Source organism: Ochotona princeps, chromosome 12 (genome assembly GCF_030435755.1).
Source record: "Ochotona princeps isolate mOchPri1 chromosome 12, mOchPri1.hap1, whole genome shotgun sequence".
NCBI lineage: Eukaryota > Metazoa > Chordata > Mammalia > Lagomorpha > Ochotonidae > Ochotona > Ochotona princeps.
In genome coordinates this window covers 8,190,890-8,208,820 of record NC_080843.1, presented here as the reverse complement: position 1 = coordinate 8,208,820, position 17,931 = coordinate 8,190,890, and the positions used below count along the sequence as shown (strand labels likewise).

Genomic DNA, 17,931 nt, shown 5'->3' with positions numbered 1-17,931 from the left:
CATAAAATTATCTGCAGGAAATGAGGGTAGGGGGCATGTGCAACTTACATGAATCTGTGTTAAGAATTCAGTTCCATTCCCAAGATATGTCATTATGTACACACAAATGTTCCAAAGAAAAAAAAATCTCAAAATCCACAATGCTTCTTGACCTTAGCATTTTAAATAAGAGTTATTCAACCTGTCACGAAAGCTGCAGAGGTGGCAGACTTTATGTCTGCTAATCTTTCATTTTAAATATGGCTTCAGGCCAAAGGGGCAAATATTTGCATGTGGGAAAGGAAAACACTGGTAATTGAGCTACTTCCATAAAAGAGGATATGTACTGGGCTTAGCTTTCAGAGAAGAGATAAGCCAGAAAAATCCAACAGTGCAAGGAGATGACAAAGAGCCGGTGTGTTTCACTGGGCAATCAGGTATGCAATCATTTTATGGTAGAATTAGCACCACAGTGAATGAATAGGTAAAAAAAAAATTATCACAACCGTGACAGTTGTGATAATTTGATAATTTGAATATTATCAAACCAAAATAAAACCGTTTCCTGTGTCACAGAAGCTTTTCGCCACCCAAATGAATCCAGGTTAAGTAAAGGGCTAAATACTTACAGGAATATGTGAATTTGGCTAGAAATAACAAGTATTGCTGAGTTGTGCAGTACAGAATACTCTCACAACTGCTGGGAGGAGATCCATTAGTAAAACTACTCTGGAATACAGATTTATTTTTAGACTTGAAAAGATGTTTATTCAAAGGTATAGAAATAATCCTATTCTAGTTGCCTACCCTAGATGTTTATTTCACATTTATATTTATCAATCTACAAGAATATTCAGAATAGCATTACCTGGGTTCACAAAATTTAGAAACAGACATTCAATACTTGGAAACATTTATTTTATATTGACATGTAACAACCTAGGACAGATTTAGCTTCTTAAAGCAACATTCATTTAACCCTGCAGCCTCTGTAGCTCTGACGTGTGGGCCTGCTATGGCTGTGCTCTCTGTTCTCAAGATTGAACTCAAGGGCTTAGTGGGACTTTGGTCTTACCTGCAGTCTGAGAATCTTCTTTTAACCTCATTTGGGTTGGAAGAATTTAGTTTCTCACGGTTGTAGGATTTAGAACTTTGATTTATTGATGGCTGCCAGTCAGGGGTGCCTCACAGACCTATCCCTCCCACTCCTTCCCCCTCCCCCAGGCCGTCCTCTGGCCCTCACCACGTCACTATCCCACAGTATAGCAGATCATTCTTTCAGTGTTAACAATGGAAACTCACTTGAATTCTCTCTAAGGGAGGAGCCAGTACGGTTGGTGAAGTCAGACTGACCCAAGATAATTTCCTTCTTGTTCACTCAGAAATGATTAGAAACCTATTCACAGGACCAAAATCCCATCATGCACAAGGCCTGCCCATTCCCCAGAGTGTACAAGATATGTACACTAGGGGTAGGCATGGCAGAACTATTTTGGAATTCATCCACTAAGAGATCCAAGACAGCCACACTAACTTAGATTACGCTGGGATATGAAAAGAATGAAGGAAACACTATGTTTCCAGAACTCGGACAGAAGTTTTAGCTGAGTGTTCAGCAAGACCACCACCACTACACCCATCCTGAGTGTTACCTTGGACCCCACACTTCAGCACTGACATGATATCCACTTCAACACAAACCTCTAGATAGCCACTTAAGAAGGAGTCACTGCTCCAAGCCACAGAGGCATTGGTCAAAGATAAAAATCAGAGGAGAGAAAGAATAAGGACTTCCAGAAATGCCTAAAATGACTGCAAAAATACAAGAAATAAAAATAAGATGTTATGACTCTTCACAAAGAGTACCAAAAACTCCTGAATACTAGAAAGTGAAGATGAAGAGATCAATGAAGTGCCATTATGATCATGGAATCCTAGTGGTATGTTTATTTCCTCTATGCCTATTCCACGAACCCTTCTCGAGTCCTGAACTCAACTGGAGCTGGACTCCGGCACTTCACCATGACACAGTAAAGTCAAAACTTTCAACAGTAAAACACAAATAAAAGATTATAAAATACACACAATAGAAAATCCAAGTTACTTTCAGAGGATCCCCAATCAAACTAACTGCTTACTTCTCATCAGAAACCCTTCAAGCTAGCAGAGAATGGAGAATCATACTCCAGGTCCTGAAAGAAACAATCTCCAACCCAGGCTATTATATCCAGTAAAACTCTCATTTACGCACTAAGGCAATGTATAGACCTCAAAAAACAGGAATTGGAAGAATTTTCTGACACAAATTTCCGCCAAACCTATAATTGAGGCTAAAATGTAGAATGATAGTTACCATAATACAAGAATGTGCTAGAGAATCTTCTAGAAAAAATACAAAGAAAATCCAAAGCAAGCATGAGAAAATTTACAGAAAATGGTGAGTGCAAATGGCCTAAACTCATCATTCAAAAGATACAGACTGGCTCGATTAATTAAAAGCATTATTTGTTGCCTACAAGGAATAACCTCACCAGTAAAGACACTTACAGGCTGAAAGTAAAAGGATGGAAAAAAGACTATAGTAAATACATATGCACTCAATGCCAGGTCACTGGGCTATTTAAAACAATTGCTAGTGAATCCAAAGGGAAACCTAGATTCCAACAAATAATGAAGGACTTCAACACCCAACTTCATCAGTGGACAGACTTATTAGAGAATCAACAAAGACACACAGAGTGAATCTATACTGTGGACCAACTGAGCCTAATGGACATATGCAGAACATTTCATCCCACAGATGGAAAATACACATTGCTTTTATCTACTAGAACCAGATTTAGGTTAGATTATATGCTGGGTCATAGAGTAAGCCTCAGTAAAGACAAGGGAATTAAAACCACATCACACATCTTTTCTGAAATCATATATTTTTCTGATCACAATGGAATGAAAGTGGAAATCTACAAGTCAAAAAATTCTAGAAAATATGCAAATAAAATTCTAAAAAATATGAAAACACATGGAGAGTAATACAATATTGAATGAACAGTGGATCACAGAAGCATCAAAAGGAAAATTTAAAAAAAAATCTCCTGGAAATGAATGAATAGGACAGGACAACGCAATAAAATTTGTGGAATACAGTGAAAGCAATGTTAACAGAGAAGTTCAAATCAGTTAATAACTATAAGAAATCAGAAAAAGCATGAGAAATCATCAAGACATCAGAAAAGCATCACATAAAAGACCTATCAATGCATCTAAAAGATTTAGGAAAACAGCAACAAACCAAAACCAAAGCTAGTAGGAAGAAATAATTAAAATTTAAGATTAGTGAATTGAAAGTGAAGACCTGTATTTTTTAAATACACAAAATCAATACATACCCAAATCAGTATAATTAGAAATGAAAAGGGAAACAAAAAAACATCACCGATACACAAAGAATCATCATAATTAATGCAAACAGCCATTACCAATCAGTTGGAAAATCTAGAAGAAATGAACAGGTTCTGGACACATGTAATCCACTTAAACTGAATACAGAAATCTTAAGTAGACTGCTAACTAAAATGGATTGGAGCAGTAACAAACATCCTCCCGACAAAGAAAAGCCCAGAAGCAGATGGCTTCACTGCTGAATTCCTAAGTTTTCAAGAATTAATTCCAATTAAGTTTAAACTGCTCAAAAACAAGTGAAAGGACAGTAACCCTCCCAAATTCCTTCTCTGAGGCCTTCACCTAATTCCCAAACAAAAAACGATTCAAAAAGAACTATAAACCAATATTCCTGATGAACACAGATGTAAAAATTCTCAACAAAATACTAGCTAAATGAATCTAGCAAGACATCAGAAAGGTCATTCATTTGGATTGAGTGAAATTTATCCCTGATATGCAGGGGTGGCTCAACATCCACAAAGCAATAAATATGATACATCACACTGACAAGGAGAAGAACAAAAAGCATATGTTTATCTCAATAGATGCAGAAAAAGCATTGATAAAATACAATCCTTTCATAATAAAAAAAACCTTAAAATTTTGGTTTAAAAGGAACATTACTCAACAATCTATGAAACACCGACATTGAGGATCATGTTGAAAGGCGATAAGTTGGAGGCATTTCCATTAAGACCTGAACCCAAACAAGGATGGCTACTCTTACACTGCTATTCAATAAATTCCTGGGAGTTTTAGCCAGAAACAAGAGGCAAGCAAAAGAAATCAAAAGGACAAATATTTGAAAGGAGAAAGTCAAACTATCTCTCTATGCAGATGACATGATTCTATTCGCAAGAGAGCCAGACTCTACGTCCACTAACAGACTGCAGGAACTTAGAGAATTTGGTAACGTTGCAGAATATAAACTTAACAAACAAAAATCAATAGCTTTTGCATATATAAGCAGTTCCATGGCTGAGAAAAAACCTTGTAAGATCAATACCACTTACAACAGCTGCAAAAAAACCTATTTAAGGTTGAAATAAATTTAACCAAGGATGTGATGGACATCTACAGTGAAAAATCACAAAACATTACAGAAAGAAGTAGAAGGCGACACCAAAACTTGGAAAAATCTGCCATGTTGATGGATTGGTAAAGTTAATGTCACTAAAATTTCCATATTACTGAAACCAATTTACAGATTCAATAGTATCCCAACCAAAACACTTAAGACCTTCTCACATGTTAGGGTGGGGGACATGAAAATGATGCTGAAATTCATAAAAAAGCACAAGAGATCCCGGATAGCTATAATAAACTTAACCAAAAAAACGAAGCTGGAGGCCTCACAATACTAGACTTCAAGACATAATGCATTAAAACAGCTTGGTACTGGCACAAAACAGACACGCACTGAAATCAGCATATGAGAGAGTTGTCCAGCAGGAAATCTACATAGACTGACACATGGAATCAACCCAGATGGCCAGTGACTGATTACTGGATAAAGACAATGTGATGCGCACAAACACACACACACTCACACACACGTGCTATGGGAAGTGCATAAGAATGCAATCTTGTCTTTTACAACTAAATAGATGAAACTGAAAACCCATTATGCCTAGTCAAATAAGCCAGTCATCAAAAGACATATGTTTACCTGAACTGTGATAACTAAACCGCAGAGTGAAAAAAAAATGTAATCTTTATGCGTGAGATTGACATTGTGGAATTATTGTTTGTAGCATTTGCTTATACTCCTGAGGAACAGTAGGGCTTTTTTTCTTGGATTTTCTATCTGTTATTTGCTGATATCTTTACCTAGTGGACTGTTAAGGCTGAGATTGTGATGTGAAAACACACCAAAGTTAGAAAAAAAAAAGGTGATAAGGAAGGAGGAGGGTGGGTGGGGAAGGTGGGCATAGTAATACCACCACACTGCTGCACCTGTGTTGTGAAATATGTGAAACTTGCTCACTTCAAATAAAAAATACAAATGATGTTGAGAACATAAGCAGATAATGCAATTTAAAAAATAATTCACCTATGCAAGAAACAAAATGTTTACCACATATATAATTTCATGCAGCATTGACAATGAATGAAATACAGCGACACACACCCATATAGGTCAATCTTACAAGTAAAATGTTGAGCAATAAAAGTGAGTAGGAGAAGGGAGGCAACCTGAGACCATATAAAGAACATTTAAATTATGCATAAAAATATATAATTTTCAGTTGGTGTTTATGTATACATTAAATGTATAAAGAATACATTCTAAGATGGCAACCTCAGTTTGGAAAAGCAGTTCTGGCTGGCAGAAGGTAAAAGGAGAGTTCTTCGATGGAGGATTGAAGGACTTCAGACCCACTGCTAACTCTGTGCTTGGCGGCCTGGGTGTGGCCACGCAAGACTGCACTGTACCAGTCTTTAATTCTTTTGCATATCTGAAATATCTCCAGGAAATTTAAAAGCATATAAAAATTATCAAAGACTTTGGCAATAATTAATTTAAAACATCAAGATAAAATATTAGCTATAAGTTAAAATGTAGTCATGCTCTCTATCTATGTCTGGTAAATGAAAAAATTAAAGATCAGGGTCTTCCTTCAAATTTCTCAGTGAATCTTTCAGTACAACTGAAAACATCATTAGTCATTTTGGTAGTGGGGAGAAGAAACAAATTAATTTGTAATTGTGTCATAGTATTTATTGCATTTATTATATAACTATTCTTTTGGGCATGAGTTTAGCAGTCAAAATTCAATAGAGCAAGTAATTAGATTTATAGGATGTAAACTAAGAAAACTTATAATAAATGAATAATTTTTAAATTCAAGTAGTTTATGTTATGGAGGTTAGTATATTATTTGTTAAATAAAAACTACCCTCCATTTTTAATTATAAAACAAATGTTGTCCGTTTCTTATTATTTTACAATATGGAATGAGTTAGAAAAATAATATTGAGCTGGTGTTGTATGGTGAATCTTAGTGTAGTTATTTCAATAACTTTAAGGCAATTGCTTTACATGGAGGGAAACCAGTAAAATTCTCATGATCCTGCTCAGCTTTCATCAAACTACTATAGTTTTGATGTGAAATTGTAAATCTTTTCATCTGACTACTGTGAATAGTTCTTGCTATTTTCCTGTTAGACTATATTCGCTTTTTATGTGGACTTCATCTAGTAGAGCAACTGACTATAAAATTTAAGTTATATTGTTATCTCAAAAAAAAAACCAGGTAAAATACTAAGTTGGAAAAAGTGCTTTCACGGGGAGAACATGCTAGCTGTTTTCTGATTCTGTTAGAGTGTGTGGCTTTCCTTGCTTATGTCCATCTGTCTTAGGACCTGTGTGGGCTTCTCCTATAGAAAAGTTCATCTACACTGTGCTCCTAACAGCATCCCAACAACACAGGACTGCTGGAGATGGCCTCACAGCAGATCTGATCCTGCTTGTCATTTTTAGTTATGTACGTATGTCTGTTCCAAACTAGAAGGTTAGTGGCTTGAGAAGACAACGTTGTTTCACTAAATTTATCACTAAATAGAAACCAAAGCCTATGGGATTAAACATTGATGCTTCTGCCCTCTGTTTACTGATCCAATGGCACAGAGCCAAGGCCTTCCAGAGGTTTAAGGAACGCACCATGTGTCCAGCCTCAAAAAGCCTGCCTGGTAATGTTGATGATGTGTGACAGAAGTGGCCAGTGCCACAGAGAGGACAAACTTTATGTTTCATCTACTCCATGCTGGCCCAGTGCTGGGCGCCGGGCAGGGAACTATCTGGACACCAGACATTTCTGTGTGAGGAATTATATCCCACCGCAACCCTCTTAATCACATGGGAATTCATACATGCTGTGTGTACTGGGGCATATCAGAGCTTTAGAGACAAAGGGTGGGGAAGGGGAAGAAGAGAGTTTCATGCAGGTTTTTTCTGCTTGCCACTCTTATGTTTACTATGGCTCTTCCCTAACACCAACTCTTGCACACATGATGAATCTAAGCCAGTTATTTTCATTGTTTTTGTTTGCTTGTTTGCCAGGGATTAGGGATGACAACAATATGGAATCCTATCTGTGAGACATGAGACAATTTGGGAAAGAGGATAAACCAGAGAGGTTTTCTTGCTTCTGAGAAGGCTGGCTGGGAAGGGAAGAACTGAATTACTCCGCTAGATATCACCACAAAGCCTGGAAATGCCACATCCACTATGCTAACAGGTGGGGAAAGTAGCTCTATTGACTTACCAGGGCTGCTGTAACAAAGTACCACTAACTTTGAGTGGTTGAGAACAGAAACTCATTGCTTAAGCATCAGAAGTTTGAAATTGAGACATTACAAAGGCTTTAATTTTTTTGAAAGTATGAGAAAAAAGGTCTCCCCTGGGGTCTTTCAGCTTTGGATGTTTCCCAGATTTCCTAGGTGTTCCTAGGTTTGCAATGCCAGCATTTAATCCCATCACTGGGTACAGTTACATTTTGATGTTCTAGTGGTTAAGATTTTGACATATTTTTGGGGGCTGGGGGAACACAATATATTCCAGATAAGATCCAGCTTCCTAAATCTATGTCATGTCTTGAACTTTGAGAGTAAACTTTCTTATTGTTTAAGCCAGATGGAGTCATACATTTGGGACAGAGTCATGTAGGCATTTCTGATGGGATAAAGGCCAGGATAACTATATGGAGGCCAATGGGTGGCCTGCAGGGGCAAACAGAAGGAAGAGTGTAGTGCCCTGAGCCCGCTGCTATGGAAAGAACCAGACACCAGGTTGCAGTCGGCATTGTTATTTACTCTTTACTAGCTCAAAGACCTGCTCACTAGCTAATTGTCCTCATCCTTGCGGAGTCAATGAGCAAGACAAACGTCATGTCTGTGTTGGGGGAAACCCTTTCACATGAACCTGAAGAGATGGAGACAGTGCCCACCAAGTGCAAATGCTTGCTCTTTGTCCCAGAGAAAGCAAAACTCGGAAACACTTGAGAGAGAGCATCAGAAGGCAATTTACTTTTCAGAGGAGTTATTCATACTCAAAGTGGAGGATGAATTGAAATGGGATAGAGGCAGGGAGACCCACAGCATAATGCAGGTGAGAGAGAATGGTGGCTTGCATTAGGGTGGTGGCCAAAAGGGTGGCTGAAAATATACAGGATTGGAAGATGTGAAACCTGTAACATTGATAAGACTCAATATTACTGGGATGTGGGGAGATGCAGGGAACAGAAGAGGAAAGTGAGTGAGAGGTGATTCCTGGGTTCTTAAAGGAAACCTGAGTCAAAGCTGGTATTTTGCCTTAAGATAAGGCACACTGATAGAAGAATGTCTTATTTAAGGAACACAGTGAATTTAGTTTTGAATATACTTTGTTGAGATGTCTATGAGGCAACCAAATATATACATATATATTCAAATATATATACATAGATAAAGGTTTAGAAAATGTGCATGTAGCCATGAAAGTGATTTGGTTCATCTCGATGTATCCATGTTGCACATATTTTGAATTCTTGATATAGTGCAGGAGAATTTAAGCTTACTCATATCACATCACCACCCTCTGAACTTCTTTCCTAATTGTACCCAGCCGAGCAGTTAGGATTTACATCATGATAATGGAAATGATGTCCATTGCTGAGATAAGTTGAATTAAGTAAGGATTGTGGTATACTTCTTGTACAGGTGAACATTCTATTTTCTAGAGTTAATAACTCCTTTATTGTTTCCACATGACTTGTTTTCTATTTGGAAGTCCTCCTGCAAGGAGGACTTTTTTTCAAGGCCAATATAGTGAATAATCTATTGGTCACATCTTTCCCCCAAGGAATCCTTCCAGGAAAATTCCATTCTCTGGGTAACATCTGGATTGACTCATGCTCTGTCTGTACACTCACTGTCAGCTGGAATATGCCATTCTTGTTGTGGGACATGAAGTATCAGGTGCAGTTCAGGTCCTGACAATTTTCTGACTCCACGCACTGAGATGCTTCAACAACGTTAACACCTCATCCATGTTTTAAAATTCCTTAGATCCCACAGAACTAGAGTGTCATCAACTCTTCAAAAAACCTTTCCTTCCAGTTATTTATAGATGAATACACTTTTATTCTTGACTCTCAGGAAGTAATGAATCATGTTCCACTGTGTTTGCCAGGGTCATATGACCTTCTAGGCACTAGCTGGAAGGAGCAGCAGTTGCTGCCTGCCAGCCCTGGGTTCCCGCTCTCTGGTTAGCACTGTGAGTTTTCCTATCAGATAAATATTAGCATTTTAAAAGTGAGCCAAGTTAAGACAAGTGAAATGCCATCCATAGTCAATAGTGCTTATGGTTCCAAACTATGTGTTTTCCATTGCATAATATAAGAAGTGGGATAAGAAGAATGTTAAAGCAGCAAAATGGATGGGAAATTATTGGTCCTCCTGGGCTACAACAGCATATGAACATTTGGGTGAAATTCCCAAAGGCTTTGATGATTCCCCTTCAATGGTGTGATTTTAGGGCCCATTTCCCTTTAGGATTCTTCTGCCTATTAGTATATCAATCCCTCAGGGCACCAGGGTCTTCCACATGGGTGACACTCCATCAGTCACCTAGTAGGCCTGGGATGCTGTTCTCTCTCTCTGCATTCTCCTTGTGGAATGAATCGGGAAATCAACTTCACACATCCATGTGAAGTCCTCACAGAGAGTTTCAAAAGGCCACGATTCAGTCAGGTCAAATCTAAGCTGTTTTAGTAGCATGTTTAGTTTGTGTTTTTGTAGACAGCACACAACGCCTGATGGCTAAATCAAGAAAATCAATTCCCCAGTACCACCACCGGACCTGCCTTTCCCTCTCAGCTCTACTTTATTCTGCCTGAGTCCTCTTCCCTAAGTCACACAAACACTTCTGTTCTTTCTTGCTTGCTTCATTCCATGGCACTATACAAGTTGCTGGTAGGCAGTTTCTGAGATGGCCAGACTCAAGTCAAGCTGGCATCTACAAGCTTTTATTTTACTTGAGGATTTTCAATACTTTTTATTGTGATGGAAAACATGCACTTTTCTGGGGCTGTACTTTGGTTGACTCTTGTTAGCAAATTGATTAAGCACTCAACCACAGGGTAAAGAGGCAGTTGTGCTCACAAGAAGGGAGGGAGATGCTTAGATAGGAGCCTAGTCAGAAAAGTCCAGCCTCAGGAAACAACTGCCAATCCCTGGTGCTTTATTTGATTAGGAATGGTAATGCCTCCTTTTTGTAAATGTAATATATTTAACATCTCTCACAAAATTTGATATCTTCAGGGATTGACCTTTAATTATGTGTATGTACGCAGAGCAGCCTACCCCTTGCAGGCACGTCACATGATCAGCTGCTCAGTCACTGATTAGAGCTCTGGCCAGAGCTGGGCTGCTTTCATGATGCTGGTTAAAGTAATCAGATCCAAAGGCCCAATTGAGTAATTGGAGATCTGAAAACGCAATGCTACTTAATTACTATCATGGCTGGAAATGAGAGCAAATCTAGGGGGACTGAAGGCAGGGATAATCCACAAAGCTGCCTTGTCTTTTACACAAATGATAGACTGATGATGCTGCCAACTTCAAATGAATTAGACAGGCTGTAAGCCAGCCTTTCAAAAAGTGCTTCCTTGGCCCAGCTGCATTGGTTCAGGCATTATTCAAGGCAGGAGGACAATACCATTTCTAACCTACATTTTGCATCTTGAAAAGATTGGAAACTTAAAAAATAACCTGACTAGGGTCACTCAGTTAAAGATGCTGTGGGGCATGATGTAAAATCTACCTCGTGTGACAGAGGCACACACACACACACACACACACACACACACAAAGCTGCGGTTTTCACACAAGTTCCTGGTTCACAACTCCAAAAATACACAAAACGTTTCTGCAAATTCTCAACAAATTGTTTTGGTAGCTCATTTAACTACAAATTCTAATCTGATCTGGAACACACAGCCTTTACCCTCCTTTTGCTAACGGATGGGGTTTGGCTATTAGAATATTAATGTGTTGGTTACATAATATGAATTCAAACAATACTGGGGTGATATTATCCTTCTCATATCTGGAAAATTCAAACTGACTGGCTCAAAGAGGTTTGGAGACACAGACAAGTGAGATGAAATGAGAAGAAATGGGAAAAGATGAGGCTCTGAAGTCAAGAGAAGACTACATGAAGAACAGAACTTAGCCCCCCACCCCACAATTTAACATGCTGTTACCAGAACAATGGTTAACTCCTGGGCCTTCAGTAACATGGGAATTCACCCGGACTAAGAAAGTAACCATGGTAATGATAATTTCAGCGTGTGTAAGATAGTTATTGTTTTTGCAGCTTGTCCAGAGGGGACAGAACAACGGAGGGGGCTTCCTTGCATGCTACCCTCCTACCCATGAACTCGCCTCCCCTTCCCCATCCCCAACCCTGTCGGCCCTGCACTGTTGCCCACAGCACCTTGCCTAGCCCAGGTGTATCCACTGGAATATCTCCTTGCAGGATTTACAGCTGTGGCATTTTTTACATTTTGGCTCAGTACTTTTCCACTCACTATTCCTTTTTTTGCCATGAGTCTTTGGGGGCCCTAAAGAAGCAGATGACTGTAGCTCAGGAGGGTTTGCCCATAAACGAATCCTCCTCCTCATATTCCTGCTCCACTTATCAGCTGACCACTGCTGTAACATTCAGTGGGAAATGGCGCACTGCGGAACCAGACCTGGAATTGCCTGTGACACCCAGGAGCACAGAACAGGAACAGCCTGGTTATGACTTTTCAGTTTGGCTTGTCCTATCCACTTCCACACCTGCCAGCTCAGTCCCCAAGGCCTGTCACTAACCCAGGCACTTGGACATTGCCTTCTTCCATCTCAGAACTTTGGGTCATGATCCGTTTGGCCTCATTCATCTTTAACCTCAACCTCTGATCTCAATATTAGCACTGAAACCCAATCACACTTGCAACCAACTTCAGAGTTCCTTGGCCTTCTATCCTTCCCTTATGTCTGATTCTTTTTTCTTTAAGTTCTAGAACAAGAAATTGCTTACCTGAGACTTTAGGCACACAGGGTCCTTAGCTGGAACACTGTCCCCTTACACTTCCTTTGGTTGCACCCAGAAGCTCCTCAGGCACTATCCAACAACCCTTCCTGGACTTTCATGTTCCGGTCATGGCTCCACCTCTGGGTTCCCAGTAAGCCTTGCGCCTGCCTTGGTCAAAGGCTGCAGGGCCTTAAGCTTATTTAGTTACCTGCCTCAGCTGGGGATTTCTGGAGGAGCATTCCATTGTGTTTATGCTTCCAGGCCCACCCAGACTACCTGGTTCCTGGTAGGCCAATCTCAATAAATGCTTGGGGATAATGGATGGGAAATCTGCAGTATAACAGATAATACAAGGAACTTAAAGAAAAGTTGACTTAAATATTAATTTTTCATTTAAAAAATTAGATACAGCATTTTCTTGGTCATTTTGCTTTTTTCCATATTTAAGTTCACTTAAATTTCCACCTCTGGCTGAAGACTGTTTCTTTTACATGTGTACTATTCACACACATGTGTATTATTTATAGATGACTTTTAGTTGTTAAGAATGTGGAGTTTTTCAGAGATCATACTCTAAAGACCCCTTCAAATCTGAAGGGGTCATGAATTTTTCTTATTGGAAATCAAAAGTTTTCTTCTAGATTATACCTGACATGAAAATACATAAACTGCAAAACAAATTTAGTAATATTACCTCTGACAAACAGATTATGGGAACACTAAATTTCTGCTGTTTTTAGTGATAGGTGTTAGGAACCCTACCTTCTTCGATCCTGGTTTCAGTATCTGATTCTAATGAAGTTATTCCCAGAGTTTTAGAATTAATATAGGACCTGAATTACAGTGCTGAAAATGTGCCCCAACATGTGTATGCCATCGAAGAGGCAATTTTAAATCTTGAAATTTATCCCGTTGTCAAAAATAGGATCTTATTTCAACCACAGCTGAAGTTAAGTTGCGTTGATGTGAAACCTTCGTGATGTTAACTCTTACCCTTGGGAAGGTAGTGAAGCGGTCCAGTTCCTCAACGAAGCAGAACATTTGCAGACTGATCGCCGACATCACGATCAGGAGGCTGGCTGTGAACACAACCAGGCTGCCGAGCTTTTTCCCTGGGCCAAATATCTTGTACACAAAGTCTTCCAATGCAGGTGAAATCTTAATGAGTCGAACCACCCGAAGAACCTGTAGCAGGACAGAACACCCCACACGCTTGGCTTGGCTACACTGAGTCTTAACAGAAGTTCAGCTTAAAACAGTACATTTTATTAAAATCACACTTTTTCATTTGAACAGCTAGAGACCAAACAAAACAACAGAGCAACTGCAGCACACCAGTCTATTTCAGTGTCCATACAGCAAACATACAATAGATTCCAAATGCTGTAATGGAGGGAAATGCCTTCTGACATGTCATAAGATTAGTCAAACTGGTAATTATAAGCATACAGTGTTGCAATAAAATAAATATTTTTCTAATGTTAAAACATCCAAGAAAACCTTTAAGTCAAAATTATGTTGTCTCATAAATTACATTGTTCTAGGTAATACAGTGTGATTATAAGGAAATGAAAAAATTCTATCAAGAGTAAAGCCTTTGGCAGGCATTGCTAGCCCACTGCACACCGCTATACTCTTTCTCCACCATTTAATAATGGAAAGTCTTGTATTTTAACTTAGCGGGTGACTCAACCCAGGGTTTAACACTGTACTTGTGGCTAAGTGTCTTTGAGAAGGAGGCTCAGATTGTGGGAGTGAAAGCAATGCTGTGCAACTTCTGGCAACCTGCCCTGGGAACTGTTCTGATATCTTCCATTGGCTTGGGCATGGAAACAAGAAGTGTCCCTTTGGTCCAGAAAAGAGGTCTTGTGAACAGTAAGACGGACCTTATCCAAAGCCACAGGCTGCCTCCCAGCTGAGCCCGGGGAGCAGAGCCACCTAGATCGCCTCCAGCTAGTGGCAAGAAGCACACCTCATGGAAATCTTGCAGTTTGGATCTTTGCTACAACTGCCTAATGTGCTACTGATACCATGGATAAATCCATAGGTACAGATATATTATAAATGTGATAAATTTACCCAACTATATGTTTTCAAAAATTTCACCCATAATTCATTCATTAAAAAAAAAAAAACTTGAGTGGTGATTTGTGCCAAGCACAGGGTTGGACATATGTGGTTCAATGGTTTTTACTATAAAGGGATTATAATACAAGAATACAGCTAGGGCCCAGCACGGTGGCCTAGTGGCTAAAATCCTCACCTTACACGGGGCAGGATCCCATATGGGTGTTGGTTCTGATCCCGGCAGCCCTGTTTCCCATCCAGCTCCCTGCTCAAAGCCTGAGGACCCAGCACCCACATGGGAGACCCGGAAGAGCTCTGGCTTTAATAGGCACAGCTCTGTCATTGTAGTCACTTGGGGAGTGACTACAATCATCGGACAGAAGCTCTTCATATATTTGACTTTGCAATAAATATAAATAAATCTTTTTAAAAAGAATACAGCTCTTAGGGGCATGTCGAAGTAATTAAAAAGAATGATCCTGTGTATAAGTAAAAGCTAGAGTATCTAGCATGAGAAAATACCATTTTTAATTAAGTTTACCTAGGAAGTCATCACATTTTTATGTGCTTTTAAGCAACAGAAATACTGCCAAGTATAATGCATTAACTGATTCTAAGACAAGGTTGAACTTTGCAGATATTAAAATGGGAAACTTTGCTGCTGGCAGAAACACCGTGTATAGAGTGGCAGTCTGAGAGTTTCAACATCAAGATGAGATTAAGCTGTACATGAAAGATGCTGCATTTAGCATACAGCAAGGAATAGGAAATGTAGGTAAACTAGATATTAATTTTTATACATATGAAATAGCATATATTTGTTTCAAATAAAAGCACCTAGTTTCTCACTCTTCCTGATTTTCCTTTAGCAAATCATTCCTCCTCGACTCAGGCCCTGAGGCGCTGCAGCACTCCCCAGCCCCTGTGATGCAGGCTCAGTGTGAGTGCCCATGGAAACACAGGTCACTCGCTGGCCTAGTGCTGGACAGCTCCATCAGGAGCACGTGCTATATTCCCATGGATACTGGCACACGTGCCACACAAAGCTTGAGCCTCGGGGACATCTTTGCAAACCACCTGGAGAAGGTTGGCTTCAGAAAGAAGGCAGCACAGAGGAACGATGAGTGAAGGCACACAAGGAGACTTACAGAAAACATTACAGCTACTGGATTTTGCCATCAATGAGGCAAGTATCGGGGTGGGTAATGGTCAGGTAAGCCTTATCATTTCTATTGTCTGCAAAACACCAATGCTATCGTTGGTAGCCATATGTCAAGTAAACCAATCGGACAAATGAGGAAGCGGTGGAAGAACCTATTTTCTTCTAAAATCCTTGACATGCTGCTTGAAGAAAAAATGCATGTGACGAATCACATTGGTCAAATGAAGCATTGCTTGGTATTGCTTGGTAAAGCTAACAGGAGGGTTTTTTTGTATAATTCTTACCATATACTTTCAAATCAGAATAGACTATATTCAGGTAATTTTTCGAATAAGAAAGCAGCTTTGTGATAATAACTGCCGAAATACTTATTGTAATATTTTGAAGATATGTTTTCTGCCCTCCCAGTATGCAGTAGTGCCGGCCATACAGTAGTTCTCAGTGAATATCATGTCAATTCATGGAATGAAAACAATCACTAGCTTATCTCAGAGATACTTGATGGCTTAAAGGAAGACCTTTTGCAGTAAATGGTTTACTTCTGTTCAGCATGGAAGGTGTGAAGCTGACTGGGGAAAGACCCGAAGCCACTCAAGGTAGAAATGGAAGCAAGTGTGAAGGTCAGCAAAGGAGAGCCAAGCGGACCCAGAGCGACCATCTATCCTGGACAGCGGTTCCCTGTCTGTAAATTCCTAACATTCTTTTTGACACTCAAGTTTCTTCAGAGACTTATTATTATTTTTTAACCACAAGATAACTGAGGTCACTTTTGTTTATTTCAATGAAAAAATAAACACAGCTGAGATACAAATGATTATCATCCAACCAAAAAATATTAAAAATTATTTTTTGGAATAAAAAATAACATTAAAATTGCAAGATTCCCTCCTATTGACCGCATCTGTAGGTCTATCTATCCATGTATACAATGTTTACAGCTAAGTTCAGGCTAGTAAACTAGAGATCATGCATCTCTGGTTTCACACTCAATACGTTGCATTATATATGGGTTTATTTCTAGTCATTTCAATTTGTAGATATTTTATATACATGCACATATGCATATTTACAATGACAGGTGCAGTTACATATAAAATGTCTAAGTGTATTTAAAACAGTAACAGTTTTAAGTTATTACAAATTCACCATATTTTATGTTGAAAATTACACTGTGATTCAGCTCATTTATGCGATTACCACTCTTGCTCACATAAACAATTCAATAATGACTATTTGCACGGAAGAGTTTGAATATATTTTTCCTGGAAATTTTTCTGTCACAGATGTAGCCATTTTCGAGGCTCCCAGTATGTGTTATGTAGTACCCACAGTGAAATAGGCAGTGATATTTTTCTTAATTTGGCCAGCTTCACAGGCTTGTCAACAGAGCATCTTGTGTTTTGCTCACTGGGTATTTTTCTCTATGATTACGTACAATGACATCCTGCGATGGACACCCAATGCCCACATGGAATTTGTGAAATCAGACGGCATGGACAAGAGCTGATCTTGCCATGTGCTGCAGGAATGCAGCTTTTGCATCTATACATTTAAAGGCATATAACTCGGTCCCTGTCATCTCACATAAGCTTATGAAGGATCAGGATACAACCCAACCAATAATGATAATTTATGCCAAAAACTGTTGAGGAAAGGGAAAGCTTGAACCGTTTACAACCCTCTGGTGCTCTCAGTATGTGTGGCTGTGATGCTTACCTGGAGGTTCAGCCTCCATGTGGGTGGGTAGGGGATCTGCTTTTCATTTTTGGCGAATTACATGTTCACATCCTTTCTTCCAGGCACTAGAAATCCTGAGTTATAGGTCTGTTCTGGAAGTTGATATTGTTGTGGAAATGACAGCTTTGTTATCCCAACAAGCAAAATACACGAGTCTGGACTGCACATCGTCCCTTTGTTGTACGGAGCTGGAATCCTGTCTAAGTTACTTCATTAAAATTCTCTCGCCATTTTCCTTTCTCAAACATTTCAACATCTTTTGAGAAATGAAAGCGTATTAGGGTGTTTCTATGTTAATTTATGCCAATGGATAAAATGTAATCAATATTCGGAATATTTTTGATTAGGACATCACATATATTTTATCATTTTGACCAAGTATTTGAAAAAATAATAAATCCCTTGTGACTATCCAACAATCCTAAAGCACACGGCCAAAATTACTATTTAATAATCATTTAACAATGTAACTTTATATATC

The 17,931-nt window shown here is 39.1% G+C and overlaps 1 protein-coding gene across 2 annotated transcripts in view; it reads right to left on the bottom strand.

The window, feature by feature from the left end:
- The window catches only part of NALCN (sodium leak channel, non-selective), a 258,521-nt gene that overhangs the window by 129,910 nt on the left and 110,680 nt on the right, over positions 1-17,931 (bottom strand). For both annotated transcript variants that reach the window (XM_004577371.4, XM_058670621.1), the window contains one exon: positions 13,478-13,669. In XM_004577371.4, coding sequence (XP_004577428.2) covers positions 13,478-13,669 — 192 coding nt within the window. The remainder of the gene's footprint in view (positions 1-13,477; positions 13,670-17,931) is intronic.